The following is a 17,751-nucleotide window of genomic DNA, read 5'->3' on the forward strand; positions in this document are numbered from 1 at the left end:
GTGCTCTGCAATAAGATAACCAGTTTGGTGGGCTTGCATAATGTTGAATGCATTGAAATATATGATAACGAGCCTATAGGATTATAGAAAAAGCAGCTGGGAAATTAATGTTAGAGTTTCAAATACTAGATGTTCAGTGACTGAGTATATTTATGTGGTTAAATGATTAACATTCCTACTAAACTTTTAGAATTTGACGGTGCCCACACCGCCCTCAGAACAGCATCAGTGTTGCAGTTCTTGACAAAACCGGTGCGCCTGGCACCTCCTATTATACCCCGTTCTATGGCACTTACATATTTTGTCTTGCCCATTCACCCTTTGAATGGCACACGTCTCAATTGTCTAAAAAGTCCTTCTTTAACCTCTCTTCTCCCCTTCATCTACACTGATCGTAGTGGATTTAACAAGTGACATCAATAAGAGATGATAGATTTCACCTGGATTAACCTGGTCAGTCTATGTAATGGAAAGAGCAGGTGTTCATAATGTTTTGTACACTCAGTGTATATCAAGTGCCGTGAAGGGCACAATCTTACAATATTGCAGTCCAGAAACGAGAGCTTTAACATCTATGCCGAAAGCCTGGGCCTCTGATGGAGACTGTAGAACTGTCATCAATGCATGCTTCAGTATTCCCCCTTCTTTCTAGGAGCATTTGTGTGACCAGGCCCCATAGGCGTATCGAAAGGATCCCACCCACCCTGGTCACCAATGTAACTGACCGATATAGAGAGAGACAATTGCCCTAGCAGAATGCTTGCGCGTTCTGGTCCAGAGACGAGATCTCTACCGTCTATGGCAAAAGCTTGGGCTACTAACAGGAACAATATAATTCTCCCCACTGCATGTTACAATTGTAAAGTAATCTCTTTGTCACCTGTTAAACTAAATCTACATTGAATTTAGTCTTCGAGATGTCTCACAAGTCCTCAACTGGCAGCTTCATTAAATAGTACCCGCGACTGGGAGGTCCATGGGGCGACACACAATTGGCCTAGCGTCGTCCAGGTTAGGGAGGGTTTGGCCGGTAGGGATATCCTTGTCTCATCACGCACTAGCGACTCCTGTGGTGGGCCGGGCGCAGTGCGCACTGACCAGGTCGCTAGGTGTACGGTGTTTCCTCCTCCTCCGGGTTGGAGGCGCGCTGTGTTAAGAAGCAGTGCGGCTTGGTTGGGTTGTGTTTCGGAGGACGCATGGCTCTCGACCTTCGTCTCTCCCGAGCCCGTACGGGAGTTGTAGCGATGAGACAAGACAGTAACTACTAACAATTGGATACCACGAAATTGGGGAGAAAAAGGGGGTACATTTTTTAAATAAAATAAAATAGTACCCGCAAAACACCAGTCTCAACGTCAACAGTGAAGAGGCGACTCCGGGATGCTGGCCTTCTAGGCAGAGTTCCTCTGTCCAGTGTCTGTGTTCTTAATATTTTCTTTTTATTGGCCAGTCTGAGAGATGGCTTTTTCTTTGCAACTCTGCCTGGAAGGCCAGCATCCCTGTGTCGCCTCTTCACTGTTGACTTTGAGACTGGTGTTTTGTGGGTACTATTTACTGAAGCTGCCAGTTGAGGACTTGTGAGGTGTCTCTTTCTCAAACTAGACACTCTAATGTACTTATCCTCTTGCTCAGTTGTGCACAGGGGCCTCCCACTCCTCCTTCTATTCTGGTTAGAGCCAGTTTGCGCTGTTCTGTGAAGGGAGTAGTACACAGCGTTGTACAAGATCTTCAGTTTCTTGGCAATTTCTAGCATGGAATAGCCTTCATTTCTCAGAACAAGAATATACTGACCAGTTTCAGAACAAAGGTCTTTGTTTCTGGCCATTTTGAGCTGGTAATCGAACCCACAAATGCTGATGCTCCAGATACTCAACTAGTCTAAAGAAGGCCAGTTTTATTGCTTCTTTAATCAGCACGACCATTTTCAGCTGTGCTAACATAACTGCAAAATAGTTTTGTAATGATCAATTAGCCTTTTTAAAATGATAAACTTGGATTAGCTAACAGAACGTGCCATTGGAACACAGGAGTGATGGTTGCTGATAATGGGCTTCTGTACGCCTATGTAAATATTCCATTAAAAAAAGCTGCCGTTTCCAGCTACAATAGTCATTTACAACATTAACAATGTCTACACTGTATTTCTGATCAATTTTATGTTATTTTAATGGACAAAAAAAATGTGCTTTTCTTTCAAAAACAAGGACATTTCTAAGTGACCCCAAACTTTTGAACGGTAGTGTACATTCAGTAATCTTCGTCTGATTTGTCATCCTGAGGGTCCCAGAGATAAAATGTAGCATAGTTTTGTTTGATAAAATCAACTTTTATGTTCAAATGTAGGAACTGGGGTCTACAGTTTGACCCCACGGCTGTCTCTGGCTCCACACACACCCCTCCCGGCCATCTAGATATGTGAAAGTTAGTGTATAAGCTAATGATCCATCATTTATGACTTTCCTGGGGTTGTGTAAACATACATTTCTTATTACCATAGCATTTTTGTTTGTTCTCTATAGTTATATACTTGAAAATGTATCAATTGACCAATTCGGCACATTTGGGCAATCTTCTGGCAGACTTGATACAAAATATTGTATTCTTGTTGTATAGTAACTAGCTACCTAGCAAGCTAGATACGTTACAGTTGCTGCATTCTAATTTGGGAGTAATTTTACGGCTTGCATTTATGGTATCATGTTTCTATAACTAAATAGTTTGATTATAAATAAATACAAAATTATTTACCTCATAGCAGTTTGTCGGACGGAGATATCTCTCAGGCTGTCACCAGCGGTGTTTAGTACCTAGATACGGAGAACTTGATTGGCAGACGTGATTAGCAGAGATGGTACCTGGATAGTAGTGATGGGCATTCCGAATCTTTTCTGTGAGCTGGCTCATTTGGCTCCGTTCACACAAAAGAGCCGGCTCATTTGGCTCCCAAACGATTCGTCGTTCAAAATGCTTCTGAATTTACCTAGAACCATGAAAAAAATTGCAAATCTCCAATGTCAGATCGTGAAATGCGCGTTCAAATATATTTTTACCTTGCCAAATTGTAAAAAGAATCAGCGTGGACCAGATTGAGACGCTCCCCCCCAAAATGTATTGTTTCTGCAGTGAGGATTCACCTTCTTTAGATAATTATCTATTAACTTTTCTGCAGAACACCATTGTTTTCAGCTCAAACAGCAGTAGTAGCAGTATGCAAATCAGGGAGCTACATGAAAGGCTCTTTCACCAATGTGATTCGGTTCCCGACCTTCAACAAAAAGATCTGTTCAAAAAGAGCCATTTGTTCATGAATGACCCATCACTACTGGATATTACACAAGTTTTGATTGGTTTAAATCATGGGGAAAACTGTTATTTTACCCACCCATAACATATACTATAGCCGCATTGACCAGAGTTTTATCAATTTAATTTCTGAAGTGGATTATGCCTTTAAAGGTAAATTCCGATTGAGTGGACATCTGCAGCGTTTACTTTGAATGCGATCTCTGCGACCGAGGTTACATTGCATAGCCGTGGTTTTGCAGTTAGGGTGCATAACTGAAAAGGGCCGATGAGATTGAATCCCGGCCTTACTTTGGAAGTGTTTTTCCTTGTGAAACCTCTACTAGCCTACTGTTCAGCTATATGTTGCAAGCAAATAATATGTCTAGTCGCATATACTGTATTTCCATGATGTATGACCATGTTTCCTTCCCTTCAGGTAAATAATAAAACATTATTCCCAACCAGAGCAGTTCCAGTTTTGGCAAGATAACACAGACCAATCTGAGATGTGTAAATATCAGTTAAAGAACCAAGGACTGCCAAGACCCAAACACAGCATACTGTAACAGTAACAATGGATGCTAGTTCAGTATTATGCATAGAGATGTAACAGTTGTTAATGTACTATGTGAATTTCACCAGGTTCATATATTAATATGTCATGTTGATTTGTTATTATGCATGCCTGCATCCTGGGAGTAGGGGGGTGTGTACTTACGTTTTGCCCTGCGTGCTCGTGCTCAAATCATTTTGATGCACTATGATAGGTAGGCACGCTTTTTCTGACGTTTTCAGAAAAGTTTGATTCTTTTAAGTACAAAGTCATACACACAGTGTTTTGTTCATGAATAATGTTGTATATTTAGAGGTTACTCATAAGTGGATGGTATTGTTAAGATGCACTTGTAATTGTACTTTTTAGGATGATATCAACATTCTGAATTCAACATGTGGTTAATAGCTAGCTAACGTATTAATTTAGCAGGCTATTGTATGTGTGAACGATGGCTAGCTCCTCGAATGATCCCAGTCCCTTGTATTGTGCATCTGTTGTAGAAAGAGGCGACGATTCGCAGAACATATGTGCTCTACAAATGTTTTATTTTCTTTTGGATGCAGATGCAGGATGCAGAGTGAATTCTGCTTGATTAAAACTATTTGATCTCCAAAGTCCACATCTATAGTCTCAATCAACCACACACAACGCAGAGTTACAGCGGTGCAGTACAGCACCGGTTACAGAGACAGAGACAGATAGAGAACTCTATTGCACAAAAGCAAGCTTTTGTGAAATGGCTAGCTAGTTTGCGGGGTGCGCGCTAATAGCGTTTCAAGTGTTTCAATTGGTGACGTCACTCGCTCTGAGGCCTTGAAGTAGTTGCTTTTGTGGAGCGATGGGTAACGATGCTTCGAGGGTGGCTGTTGTCGATCTGTGCAGAGGGTCCCTGGTTCGAGCCCAGGTAGGGGTGAGGAGAGGGACGGAAGCTATACTGTTACATTTGCATGGGCAGCGTTATTGAGGACTTTCACCATTTTGAACTAGTCAACTGGGAAGGACTTCCTATGGGTTAAGGAAGGATCACATAATTCCATCCAGGTCACCAGGAGGGATCAGCCCATAGAGAATGTTAGAGAAAGCATCCCTATATAGTTCCCATTATGGTGTCTAAGCACCATTCAGGCAATCTTCATTTTGAAGTAGTCAATTTTCATCATGATTAGCTGATCCCTCCTGATGACCTGGTTGGACATGACTACAACAGGATTACTGGGATGGAACAGCCAGTAAAGTTGGAAGTACCACCCAGTTGACTACTGTGAGGGTTGAAAATATGCTTGGCCTATCATGGGGGTGTGTGTGTGCTGGAAGTAACATTTTGCAACATATGGTGTGACTAGCGGGAAGGCTGTGGCTAAACCTTGGGTGTAGGCAGTTATCATGAGTTGTGGGAGACACATACAGAGCATAGTGTTGCGAGAACAAACTGTCTTTTGTTAGACAATAACAGGAGTCAGATCTGTGATAACTGTATCCAGGGTGTGGGCCCAGAAGGTAATCTGCCCAGCAACAACTACACCTGCCAACGGGAGTGCCTGGGGGCTGGGACCAGTATGTGCGCCAACGATGGGCTAGCAAGTTTAAACCACGCTCAGCCTCTACTGTGACAGGCCAGCTCAGAAGCGGGAACTTACCTCTGTCACAGTATAAAAGAAAATGTCTGTACTATTTCAGTCAGTTCCCTGCTTTACCCTGCGTGGTGATACAGTGAACCCGTATATACGAAAATTGCATTTACCATTCTGAGCTTATGTTAAATAAAAATAATTTTCGGTGACTTTGAATCACATTTTATCCTGATATCAGATTCGATTGACGCAACCTTTTACACTACATACAAATAGGTGAAGCCCTCAATGGCACTGCCAATGCTAAAACGACCTTTTGGCCACTAGAGGCATCTATCATTCTCTATGGATCATCCAAATAATTATACTTGTGTGCGAACGTTCCACAACTGCAGGTGGCAGTAAATCACAAACCTTGGCTTTATACCTGTTCAAACACACTTCAGGTGGCAGTATGCACCCTTTAAGTGTTTACCAATTCATAGAAGAAAATTGACTACTTCAAAATGGAGATTCTCAGTGGCGCTGCCTATGCTCTCACAGCTGTCATAATGGGAGAGATATCCCCTGCAATTTATCCAGAACACCATAATGGGACAGATACAAAGATGTTGACTACTTCAAGATGGAGCCCACCTAGTGTTCAACCTTCCAAAGTTCTCCCATGTCACCCTGCTCCTTCGCACACTCCTTCCACTGGCTTTCAGTCAAAGCGTGCATGCACTACAAGACCATGGTGCTTGCCTATGGAGCAGCAAGGGGAACTGCCCCTCCATACAACCTTCAGGCTATGCTCAAACCTTACACTTGAGCCACCTCTGATCTCTTGGCCCTTATGACTGGGAAGTTGTCCCCCCACCTAGCTCACTGTAAGGGCTGGATTCAATCCATATCGCAGAAGATCTGTGTTAAAATGTAAAGGTCATTTGCGATTGAGCTGACATGCAGCGTTTGCGGTCTCCACAACCGCCGGAACATTGCCTTTAATTGTCAATTGCACTATTAGGCGGATTTTCAGCGCTACGGATTGAATAGTGCGATAAATCGATCTGGATGAGAACACCGCTAAATTATGAATGTACATTTAGATACTAAGATGCGATGCCTAAGTCTATGGTATCAATATTAATCCATGGAGAAAGATGGAGGTTTAATTGATTGGTACATTAAGTTCATTTTAATCAAACAAGTGCAACAAACATTTGTTTCATAACTGGCTGCCCACAACATACTAGTTTAAAGTGGTTCCAGACACAGACTGACACCAAAGAGAAAAGTACAGAGTATAGGCACAGAGGTGAGATCTACAGAATACTTCAAACACACATTAATACTTCATTTTGCGAATTCTGTGCTCCTCTGTTGGATATAGTCGTTTGAAAGATTACATTTAAGGAAAAAGAATAGACACTGAACTCCAATATTTATTATACTTTTATTTGCAACATTCTAATCTTGCCCTACTAAATAAGAACCTGGTTTCATATGAAGCAACCCCTAGTGTTATGAAAACAAGTGCTATTAGATCTCACACAACACATTACATCTGTTACTTTCATTAAGAAAAAAACAGGACAACCTGTAAAAGAGTCAACCAAGCAATGTAATAAAAAGGGCAGAGGGAAATGTCTGTCAAGATAATGCAAAATAAATAAAGGGTACAACTGCAGAATGTTTGGTATTTTCCCTTGATAAGGCAAAGTGAAGAATGCAGAGCACTTTGAACATTCAAAATGCACTAAGCTGAGCCTGATTATTACAGAGCTGCAGGTTTCCTCCCTATAGAACACCATGATCCAGTGGTCCTGTTGGAAGAGACTCTTGCAACATTTTCATTAAAACGTATTTACATTTAAAATAAATATTTTTGGCTTATCTACAGTAGAACAATACAAATAGGCTATAAGTTCAAATAAAGATTCCAAAGCTGGATCATGAGCAAGAGTTCTTGATCCCTCAAATAACTAACAAAATAAGTATAAAACATAATTTCCTTTAGCATTCATTCATTGTCTCCGGTGTTCCAAGAGTTATCCTAATAAAACCAAGCTTTTCAGATTCACGTCACAACACAATTAAGACTTATCAATGACTAGAGCAAAACTTGGTGAAAGCCCATTGAACCAGATGTTCATGAGCTATAGGATAGGTTCAACACATCTGCAACCTGGTCTATCAAACCAGTGGTGGCCTTTGGTGGTATGACTTACATATAAAGACCTTGTGTCCAACTGCATCACATATACTGTGGGTCTTGTATGAAAATGTATGCACTCACTACTGTAAGTTGCTCTGGATAAGAGCATCAACTAAATTACAAATGCTTATCTTAACAGATATGATTTCCTTCAATTTCTCCCCCCCCCCCCCCAGAGGTGGCAAAACTGGCTTTGTGAGGCAAGTTCACCCAGAAAAGCAGCGACCATACATATGGGTGAATTTTAACATGAGAATGTTGCAATGAGATAAATCAGGATCACACTAGGAGTGATTTGTGAAGTACACTGGAAACATACAAGTAATCAAGTTAGGCCACTCCTTAAGCACAAGCTTCCAAATGGAAATGAACCAATACATTCATCGGGAGGTTTCTAATCATCGTGTAATAGAGATTCCTTTTAAAGCATATGAATCATTCCCGGTGTTTGGGAGGGTGGTAGATTCAGGGGACATCACAGCAGCCATTTTACTGTGACTCCTTCCTTCTCAATGAAGCAGGAGGAGACTGAGGTAAAGTAGAAGACTTGGCACTGAAAAAGAAAACACCCCAAAAATACAAAGTTAGACATCTCCCAAAAATACATTTCTTTATACACTAATAATAACCATCTGCCCAGCATTTTTTTTTGACAAAACCAATGTGGACCTGTGGAGCACAAACTGGATAAATCTGTTGGACTTTGACACATATCATCACTGAACAGCTACCACAACATGTCAGCTTGAAGCCAAGTTGGAGATCATGCTCACCATTCCAAATAAACATTTTGCATTATTCTGCTAATTAATTCTCAAATCACCCATCTTTCCTTATTATCTCAAATTAAATAAAAATGTATGCTCATAAACGCTGTCTGAGTTTTTAGTGGCCACATTTCCCGAGTAGCCACCGAGAGCTGTAACCCAAAAACTCTAGTGACTATTTCTAGATGAACAGGTGGCCAAGCCCCTCACAAAACCACCAGCTTTGCCCAATGCCCACCACCTGAACGACTTCCCCGGCAAGTAGCCTAGCAGTTAAGAGCGTTGGGCCAGTAACCACCAGCTATACTTCTCATTCTGTGCGTGATTTCCTGCAAGCCAGGAATGTCAGTGTTCTGCCACAACCAGCAAAGAGCCCGGATCTCAATCCCATTGAGCACGTCTGGGACCTCTAATGTTGGACTGTAATAGACTATAGTCTCTTCCTTGAATGATATTGTTATCCACATAGCTCGTCATAAAAAACAACATTTTTATAACATTAAAAGAATCTGCTGAAACTTACCAAGTACACCTACAACACTGCCTATTTTCCCAGCATTGTCTGTAAATAAACAAACACAGAAGGAAGGTGACATGCATTTGCAGTGAACCTGAAATCACCGAAATACGGCATGAAATCAAAGAGAATATCATAAAGCTACAACAAAAAGATGAATAGCAACTGGGTGATCACTTACTGTTGGGGTCTGGGGTTGTATGAGTGGCGTCAGGTACACGATCTGTTACATAAAAAAGTGATAGAGAACACACAGATTTAACAATTACTAATACAGCATACGGATGTTGGATAAAACAAAAATGTAGTGAAAGAATGAGGTGGTGTTAGTGGCATGGCATGCTAGAGAACAAACTGGTGTTACATTCCAACACTTTATTTCCATGTTACATATATTCAGAACACAATCAATCCTTTGTTTCAGGTGAAGGAGAGTCTGATGGAGAAAAGCCACCATAAACTACCACTGGATGCCGTCCAGATTCCATTTGAATGTATAATTCAAGTGTCAATGGAAGTTTAGACAAATAACTAGGGGAATTTAGTGGGCATACTAGGCTGTGTATACCTCACAGAACCAATGATGATTCTTCACCTCAGCCAGAGACTGACAATAACTTGGTGTTAAGGTCATTCAAAAGCCTAAGACATTAGCCTCAGACTATTACCACAAAGGATCAAAAGGTTAGGCTAATACAATGAGTTAAGGTGTTAGGTGACAAAGTGTTGGCATACTATCCTCTCTCTATCAACACCAAAACAAATATGTGAAGGTTATTCAGCTGTACAACAGGCACTCTGATTTCCTGTAGGCTAGGTAATGATAGGGGTCAGAAGCAAAGCCATCGCAAGCACACACATATGTGGACACCCCTTCAAATGAATGGATTTGGCTATTTCAGCCAAACCTGTTGCAAACAGGTGTGTAAAAAAAGAGCACACAGCCATGCAATCTCCATAGAAAAACATTGGCAGTAGAATGGGCTTACTGTATCACAAACGGCCATAATTGGGAGTCCCAGGGAATTGTCCGAGTTTGGCCGGTGCAGGCCGTCATTGTAAATAATTTGTTCTTAACCGACTTGCCTAGTTAAATAAAAGGTTCAAATAAAATAAAAATACTGAAGGAGCTCAGTAACTTTCAACGTGGCACCATCATAGGCCGTTATTGTGAAGTGGAAACGTCTAGGAGCAACAGCTCAGCAGTTCACACAAGCTCACAGAACAGGACCGCCGAGTGCTGAAGTGTGTAGTAAAACGCATCTGCCCTTGGTTGCAACACTCACTACCAAGTTCCAAAATGTCTCTGGAAGCCACGTCAGCTTCATGAAATGGGTTTCCATGGCCAAGCAGCCGCACACAAGCCTAAGATCACCATGCGCAATGCCAAGCGTTGGCTGGAGTGATGTAAAGCTTGCCGCCATTGGACTCTGGTTCAGTTGCAACAAGTTCTCTGGAGTGATGAAACATGCTTCACCATCTGGCATTCCGACGGACGAATCTGGGTTTGGCAGATGCCTGGAAAACACTACCTGCCCGAATGCATAGGGCCAACTGTAACATTTGGTAGTGGAGGAATAATGGTCTGGGGCTGTTTTTCATGGTTCGGGCTAGGCCCCTTAGTTCCAGTGAAGGGAAATCTTAATGCCACAGTATAAAATTACATTCTAGACAATTCTGTACTTCCAACTTTTGTGGCAACCGTTTGGGCATGGCCCTTTCCTGTTTCAGCATGACAATGCACCTGTGCACAAAGCGAGGCCCATACAGAACTGGTTTGTTGAGATCGGTGTGGAAGAACTTGACTGGCCTGCACAGAGCCCTGACCTCAACCCCATCGAACACCTTTGGGATGAATTGGAACGCCGACTGCAAGCCAGGCCTAATCGTCCAACATCAGTGCTTGACCTCACTGACGCTATTGTGGCTGAACGGAATTAAGTCCCCGCAGCAATGTTCCAACATCTAGTGGAAAGCCTTCCCAAAAGAGTGAAAGCTATTGCAGCAGGAAAGGGGGTTCAACTCCATATAAATGCCAATGATTTTGGAATGAGATGTTTGACGAGCAGGTGTCCACATACCTTTGGTCACACACAAACATTAGGGCTGACCGCATTTAGTCGACTGTTGGATTTTCTAGTCGAGCAGTGGCAAGTGTAGTCAAAAAATGTAACTGCCTGCTGGAGGTCATTTTGCAGGGCTCTGGCAGTGCTCCTCCTTGCACAAAGGCGGAGGTAGCGGTCCTGCTGCTGGGTTGTTGCCCTCCTACGGCCTCCTCCACGTCTCCTGAAGTACTGGCCTGTCTCCTGGTAGCGCCTCCATGCTCTGGACACTACGCTGACAGACACAGCAAACCTTCTTGCCACAGCTCGCATTGATCAGCCAATATGGATGAGCTGCCTACCGGAGCCACATGTGTGGGTTGTAGACTCTGTCTCATGCTACCACTAGAGTGAAAGCACCGCCAGCATTCAAAAGTGACCAAAACATCAGCCAGGAGCATAGGAACTGAGAAGTGGTATGTGGTCACCACCTGCAGAACCACTCCTTTATTGGGGGTGTCTTGCTAATTGCTATATATTTCCACCTTTTGTCTATTCCATTTGCACAACAGCATGTGAAATTTATTGTCAATCAGTGTTGCTTCCTAAGTGGACAGTTTGATTTCACAGAAGTGTGATTGACTTGGAGTTACATTGTGTTGTTTAAGTGTTCCCTTTATTTTTTGGAGCAGTGTATATCTGATTGTCTTAACGCACAATCACCGTGGAGCTTCTAAAAGTAATTTTTCTTTGCCTCAAAAAGCAAGTAAACAAAGTCCGTTTTTACATTCATTAAGAATGAAAATAGCTCCTCAACGTAACATATTTGAAAAATCTTTACAGCTCTTTCCCTTTTGATAACTACTAAGCAAGAAAGGGGAGGGGAAAAAGTCACTGATCTGGTGGAAATTTCATAAAAAAGGCCTCACTGATTACTTATCCTCACTGAGGGCCCAGAATATTTCATACAATGATGCAAGTTCGCTATTGCAAGCTTCAGGCAGGACCCAAGTTAATATTTGATACAATGTTTCAAGTTCCTTGCAAACAGGCCATGCATAGAAATGTCATTCATAGGATATTTTTTTGATCAGGATATTTTCTACCTGCGGCGCTGCAAAGTTTTTATTTGTTGGCTTTATGTAGGCTATTTTTTACATATTGGCAATAGAAGTTCCTTTTAAATTTCTATCATTTTCATTTAGATAGAATTTTGATTAACCACATGACATTGATTTTCAGATATGAAGACTATTTTAAATGAAGACTTTATTTTAAATTAAATGAAACTGTGCCACAAAAATCTACATATGAAATCCATAACTGGCACGTAGATCGGGAACAGTTTTTTATTATTCTGGTTAGCCTATATTGATTTCTGGATCCTTCTTCAGTATGTGTGTGTCTTAGTTTTTAATTTCAGTGCTTAAAGCATCTGGCAAAGTAGTTACAACATAGTTGATTTTATTCAAACATAGGGTGTGTCTATATAGGGAAAAATGCATGTTTTAAAATGTCGACCAATCGAACGAACAGACGACTCTCGGTCTACCAATAATTTATTTTGGGGTCGGGGACTGCCCTAAAACACACACATATAAGATTAAAATGGACTCTACCTTGGATTGTGATTCTCCTTGTAGTAGTGGGCTTTGTCGTAGTAAGAAGGGCTATAAGACAATGAATACAATTAGGCCAGTAGCCCAACTATTCTTGATAAGTCTGTCACAACACTTTACTGCTGTGATCCCTCAAATGCTTTAGTCAGCCAGTGTGGTCTGAGGAGTAGAATGGTCTTGGACAAGATGGTTAGTCAACCTCTCAAAGTGTGAAGGTAGCAGTGGTCAATGGAAGGTAAGCAGCTCACTAGACCATTGGGTTATTTTAATGGGTCAAATGTTGAACTTGAACACCAGTTTGTCTTCAATCGTAACCAGCTTTGCTGCTAAAAATGCAGAGGCCAGTATCAAGGAATGGATCAAAAACAGGACAGAAATAATAGATGGAAACTAAAATGACCAAATCCAAACTTATAATGCATATAGAGAAAATAAATACTTGAGATTGCTATGCACAGGCATGCATATGGTGAAAAATAACAATTAGCATGAACATTAATTCAAATACCATCTTGTCTCATGAAAAGTAATTGCGTTTATATGAGGTCAATTCCATTAAAAAAGCCAGTTTGCTGACACAATGGTCTTCTGGTCATAAACACCAAATGATGCAAAATATCTGAGCTAAATTATAGGCTAAATTGTGTTAAATAACAAACACTGAAATCAGTCTTACCTTCGCATGTAGGGTAAAGAGCTGACCAGCCTTCTATTTCACAGGTCAGACTGTCTTGTCCCACCATCTCATATCCAGCGTTACACCCATACMTCACAAAAGACTTGTYCGTATAMGGGGGARGGCCTMCAATCCGAACGCCATTCTCAACAYCAGGAGGAGGACATGAGACCACTGCAGACGTAAACAAAGAGGTGTCATTAGCTGCTGTTTTGAGGTGAACAACATGACAAAAGTATATTATTTATTGGTTTTAGACTACTTGAAGCAATAAACAATGTTGTTATAATCACAKATTTATGAATAATGCAACTAATCATTATCTATTAAATAAATAGGGTAGATTCTATTGAAACCCACTTCCTCTGAGCTCAATGTTGCATCATGGTTTTTAGGTTAGGCCTACACATTAAACATGCTTTAGACTGCTTGCTTAGCCTGTCTCATGTACATCTGTGATKATGTTTGATTTTATTAAGCTAGATACTGTGATATTTACACATTTATCTTCCAGAGGTCATCTGGAACTTGATCATGATTGTGTGGTGGAGGAAAAAAGTAAAGTTTATCAGTGTAAGCAACATGTGTCAAACTCATTCCATGGGGGGCTGAATGTCTGCGGGTTCTCCTCCCTTGTACTTGATTGATGAATTAAGGTCACTAGTTAGTAAGGAACTCCCCCTCATCTGCGCGTCTTAATTGAAAGGAGAAACCAGTAGACACTAGGCCCTCCATGGAATGAGTTTGACASCCCTGGTGTAAGCAGTTCATTATTGTTTTGTTAACAATCATACTTAGAAACGGGAAAAAAGGAAAGCTTTCAACATACTTTTACACTCAGGTGGAGCTGGCTGGAATTCTCCATTCTCACGGCAGGATATGGATTTAGTTCCAACCAGAGTGTAATCCTTCTCACAGCCATATTGCACTACACTTCCATAGTCATACGTATCTTCAGGTGGGACAACAGGCCCACCGTTGACAATGTTTGGGGGCTTTKCACACTTCARCACTGCAGATTAGAGCACAACAGCAGTTATGAAGAGATGATTCAAGCACATGCACAGAACTGTTAATGTTATTTTCACTTGACATGCTCCTTCAGATTACCAACCTTCACATACAGGAAGTCTGCCATCCCAGCCTCCATCCATACAGGTCCTTACACCGCTGCCCACAAGCATATAGCTGAAATATAGAAAGATTAGACAATACGAGACAGTTTTTAGAACTTTGCTTTCAGGATAGTAAGGGTTACAACAGAGACAGTTCTGATCAAAATAGTAATGACAGATAATACGCCTAAAATTGAAAGACATTTTGTTTAGCTTTTAGGGAGAGGAAGTTTGATTAAGGCCTATTTGGAAAAATCACTAAATTAGGCCAACAAATGGACAGCTTTGTGAAAATGTTGACATGTTAATTCTAAAAAATAAAATATGTAATTACATCTAGGACTCAWGAAAGCACTGACCCAGTGTTACAGGTAGCAACTGCCTTGTCTCCAAACAAGATCCCCTCAGAGAGATTAAACTGGCCGTTCATCACTTCTCCTGGGGTGCCACACGACTTCCCTGAAACAACCAGAGAGAAAACCAGTCAGYCTTTCAAAATGACAGAGTGAGAAAGAGTTGAATGTTAGCACAAAACAGGTCTGAATTCCAGGCTAGTATTTCAATTAGATTTAAGGATGGGCAATGAATATATCAAGTTTCGAGTGGGTAAGTAAAAACTGGAAATATTTACAAGAATATGGCACAACTTTTCAGAACAAAAATAAATAGACAATTATATTACTTTCGCATGTCAGTTTCACTTCACTCCACACGCCAGCAGTACAGGTGACTGAAGGAGACCGTCCTGTATTGGCATATCCAATTGCACACTGAAAAGTGACTTTTGCGCCATCTACAAATGTCTCTTGCGTGATGAAGGCATCTGACAAAACCATGTTTGGCCCTCCTATGGGTTTGGTGCAGTTTTCAGCTGAAAGAGGTGGAGACAAAATTGAGTTCATGTTAATGACCAAGGTGAACAAATACAGGAGASAACACTTTGAATTCAACCCACAAACTGTAGTAGTGTAAGCGGCAAAGTACCATCTGTAGAAAGAGATGCAAAGACATAGGATTCTGATTCTATACAGAAATGACCCCACCTTGAACAGTGAGAACAATCAAGACCAGCTGGACCATCCATATCGTCAAGGACCAACAGACGTTAGAGTGCTGCATGACGTCTTTTCTGTAACAAGCAGCACACAATTTCCTGGTTTGCTTGTTCTGTACTGTAACGTTTTGCCAGATGCCCACCTAAGCGGATCAACTTTTCACAATATCCACTAGCCGACTAAACTCAACGATTTATGATGGAGCTGAGCAGCGACTAGTGTGCCGATTGGAGCTCTGGCGTCACAAAATGAAATTATCAAAAACGACAGATTTCAGCACCCAAATAATAGCAAGCATGATTATATGTGACGTCGGGAGTTTCAGTCCACCCACATTAGTCGCCACTCAAACTCCATTTAAAATTGTAGCGTTTGATCGGCTAGCTAAATATCCACTTGCCTTAAATCACACTGTTGACAAGGAAATACACATATCACTCACAATAAGGTTAGCTAGCTTCGTTACTGGACTCTGGGACCTAGCTAGCCCAAGAATGTACTCATAAGGAGCCTACAGTAATTCCTTAATGCCTTTACTGCTTAAAGGAGTAGTTCGCTATTTTAAAGCTTGATGTTAAATGATTCCTCACCCTGAAAGTAGTCCATGGGCCAGGAGAAACTAATCCATGGTTTAGTTCTTTATACAGCCATTACAAACTTCAGCCAACCCTAGATAAAAATCAATGGAAGTGATGGGGGCATGTGAGCATGTTGTGTTATGGCCAAATCACCTTTTAAAAAGGTCCATCAAACCAAATTTAGAGAGTTTACATTTTTCTCATGATCACTTCTATTGATTTTAGCTAGCAGTTGCTAAAGTTTGTAATGGTGGTTTACAGTTTCTCCTGGTCCATAGACATTTTCGCAGGGTAAGGAACCATCTAACAGTTGTAAAATGGTGAACTAGCCAAGGACTTTGCATGTTATTTTCAGAAAGACCAAATACTACATCAAAATGTGAATCGATTCTAAACTGCGATAACGTTACGGTTCTAAAAACAAAGTCCTTTACTTTCATATCACAAATGCAAAATATACACTTAGTTTTAACTGGCTTTATCACATTTGCAGCCGACAGAATTTTATTCAGTTACAACACAGGCGTTAGGAGAATGCTAGAACGCTAAATAGCCTTTTTTGTAAACACATGCTGTTAAATGGAGATATGGTCGTGTGGGAACTCTGACCCTATTAAAAGGTGTGTAGTAATTGAACCTTTTTATTATTTCTAGCTGACATGAAAGATAGTTCAGACTGGTCTCAGACTAGACGTAATAGTATAATCAACTACACTCAAGTTAGTATGATGTTACGATTGGTATGGTTACATAAAATAGGTTATTTAAGGCAAGTGTGTTGCGTGTTCGAATCTCATCATGGACAACTTTAGCAGCTTCGCAACTACTTAGTATGTTGGATAACTTTTCCATTAACCCGAGAGCTAGCTAACACTAACATTAACCACCTAACTAACGTTAGCCACAACAAATGGGAATTCGTAACATATGTTTCGCAAAAAAACACTGTACCAATTGCAAATGAGTAACATATTGTACGAAACGGATGATGGACTTTCACAATTGAATAGATACCATAAGAAAAGTAACATAATACTAAAGAGACTGTCGTAGATTTATGTAAAGAATCATATGAAATCCCCACATTGGATAGCTACGTTCCTTATGTTTTAAAAACGGTACCGCAAATGGTCACATCGAGCGTCTGGGAAGATACCACATACTGTACTGTCTTTGAAGATACCCTAATCAAAAAGCAATAAAGGTAGGTCGTGTCTATGAATGGGGAAGGACCACCTAGCTAACTAGAAAGCCGGGCAAATTGTAGCTGGATCGTCTAGTTACCGTGTTTGCGTACATGGCACTTTTTAAAATAATTTACAATAATTATCAGCGTTATTTGGAAAAATCTTACCTTACTGTTCAAATGGTCTGTAGGCTTTCTTCACCTAGAAATTATGTCTGCCTGGCTAGGAACTTGACGTTTGTGTTRCACCTGTGTTTGAGGGCAGTGCCCCTCCCTTTCAGGTAGGGCAAGGGGCGTGTCCTTAATAAAGGGACAGTAATCAAGCAATTCATTTTTTATATATATATATATTTTTTTAAATGGAACCTTTATTTAACTAGGCAAGTCAGTTAAAAACAAATTATTATTTACAACGAAGGCCAAATCCGGACAGCGCTGGGCCAATTGTGCACCGCCCTAGGGGACTCCTAATCATGGCCTAATCTGTAGGGACTACAGTGACGCCTCTTGCACTGAGATGCTGGTGCCCATTTCAATTTGGGGAGAAAGGGCAGTGGGCACAAAAAGGCATAGTACATAAAAACACA

At 41.0% G+C, this 17,751-nt stretch overlaps 1 protein-coding gene across 5 annotated transcripts; it reads right to left on the reverse strand.

The window, feature by feature from the left end:
- Positions 1-6,828: 6,828 nt before the first annotated feature.
- LOC111976412 (C4b-binding protein alpha chain-like) lies at positions 6,829-17,439 on the reverse strand. Of its 5 annotated transcripts, none has more exons than XM_070448010.1 (11): positions 17,333-17,439; positions 15,389-15,474; positions 15,028-15,216; positions 14,705-14,804; positions 14,345-14,418; positions 14,060-14,242; positions 13,231-13,404; positions 12,555-12,605; positions 9,075-9,116; positions 8,900-8,938; positions 6,829-8,162 (listed from the first exon to the last, which is right to left on the reverse strand). In XM_070448010.1, exons 2-11 carry the CDS (start codon positions 15,462-15,464, stop codon positions 8,119-8,121), a joined length of 972 nt encoding a protein of 323 aa, XP_070304111.1. In that variant the 5' UTR covers positions 15,465-15,474; positions 17,333-17,439; the 3' UTR covers positions 6,829-8,118. The 5 variants fall into 5 exon arrangements, with proteins under 5 accessions (XP_070304111.1, XP_070304113.1, XP_070304112.1 ...); XM_070448012.1 differs by having other exon boundaries at positions 17,338-17,426; XM_070448011.1 differs by having other exon boundaries at positions 15,389-15,469; positions 17,333-17,417.
- Positions 17,440-17,751: the final 312 nt, after the last annotated feature.

The sequence above is a fragment of the Salvelinus sp. IW2-2015 genome, linkage group LG17, assembly GCF_002910315.2.
Source record: "Salvelinus sp. IW2-2015 linkage group LG17, ASM291031v2, whole genome shotgun sequence".
Lineage (NCBI taxonomy): Eukaryota > Metazoa > Chordata > Actinopteri > Salmoniformes > Salmonidae > Salvelinus > Salvelinus sp. IW2-2015.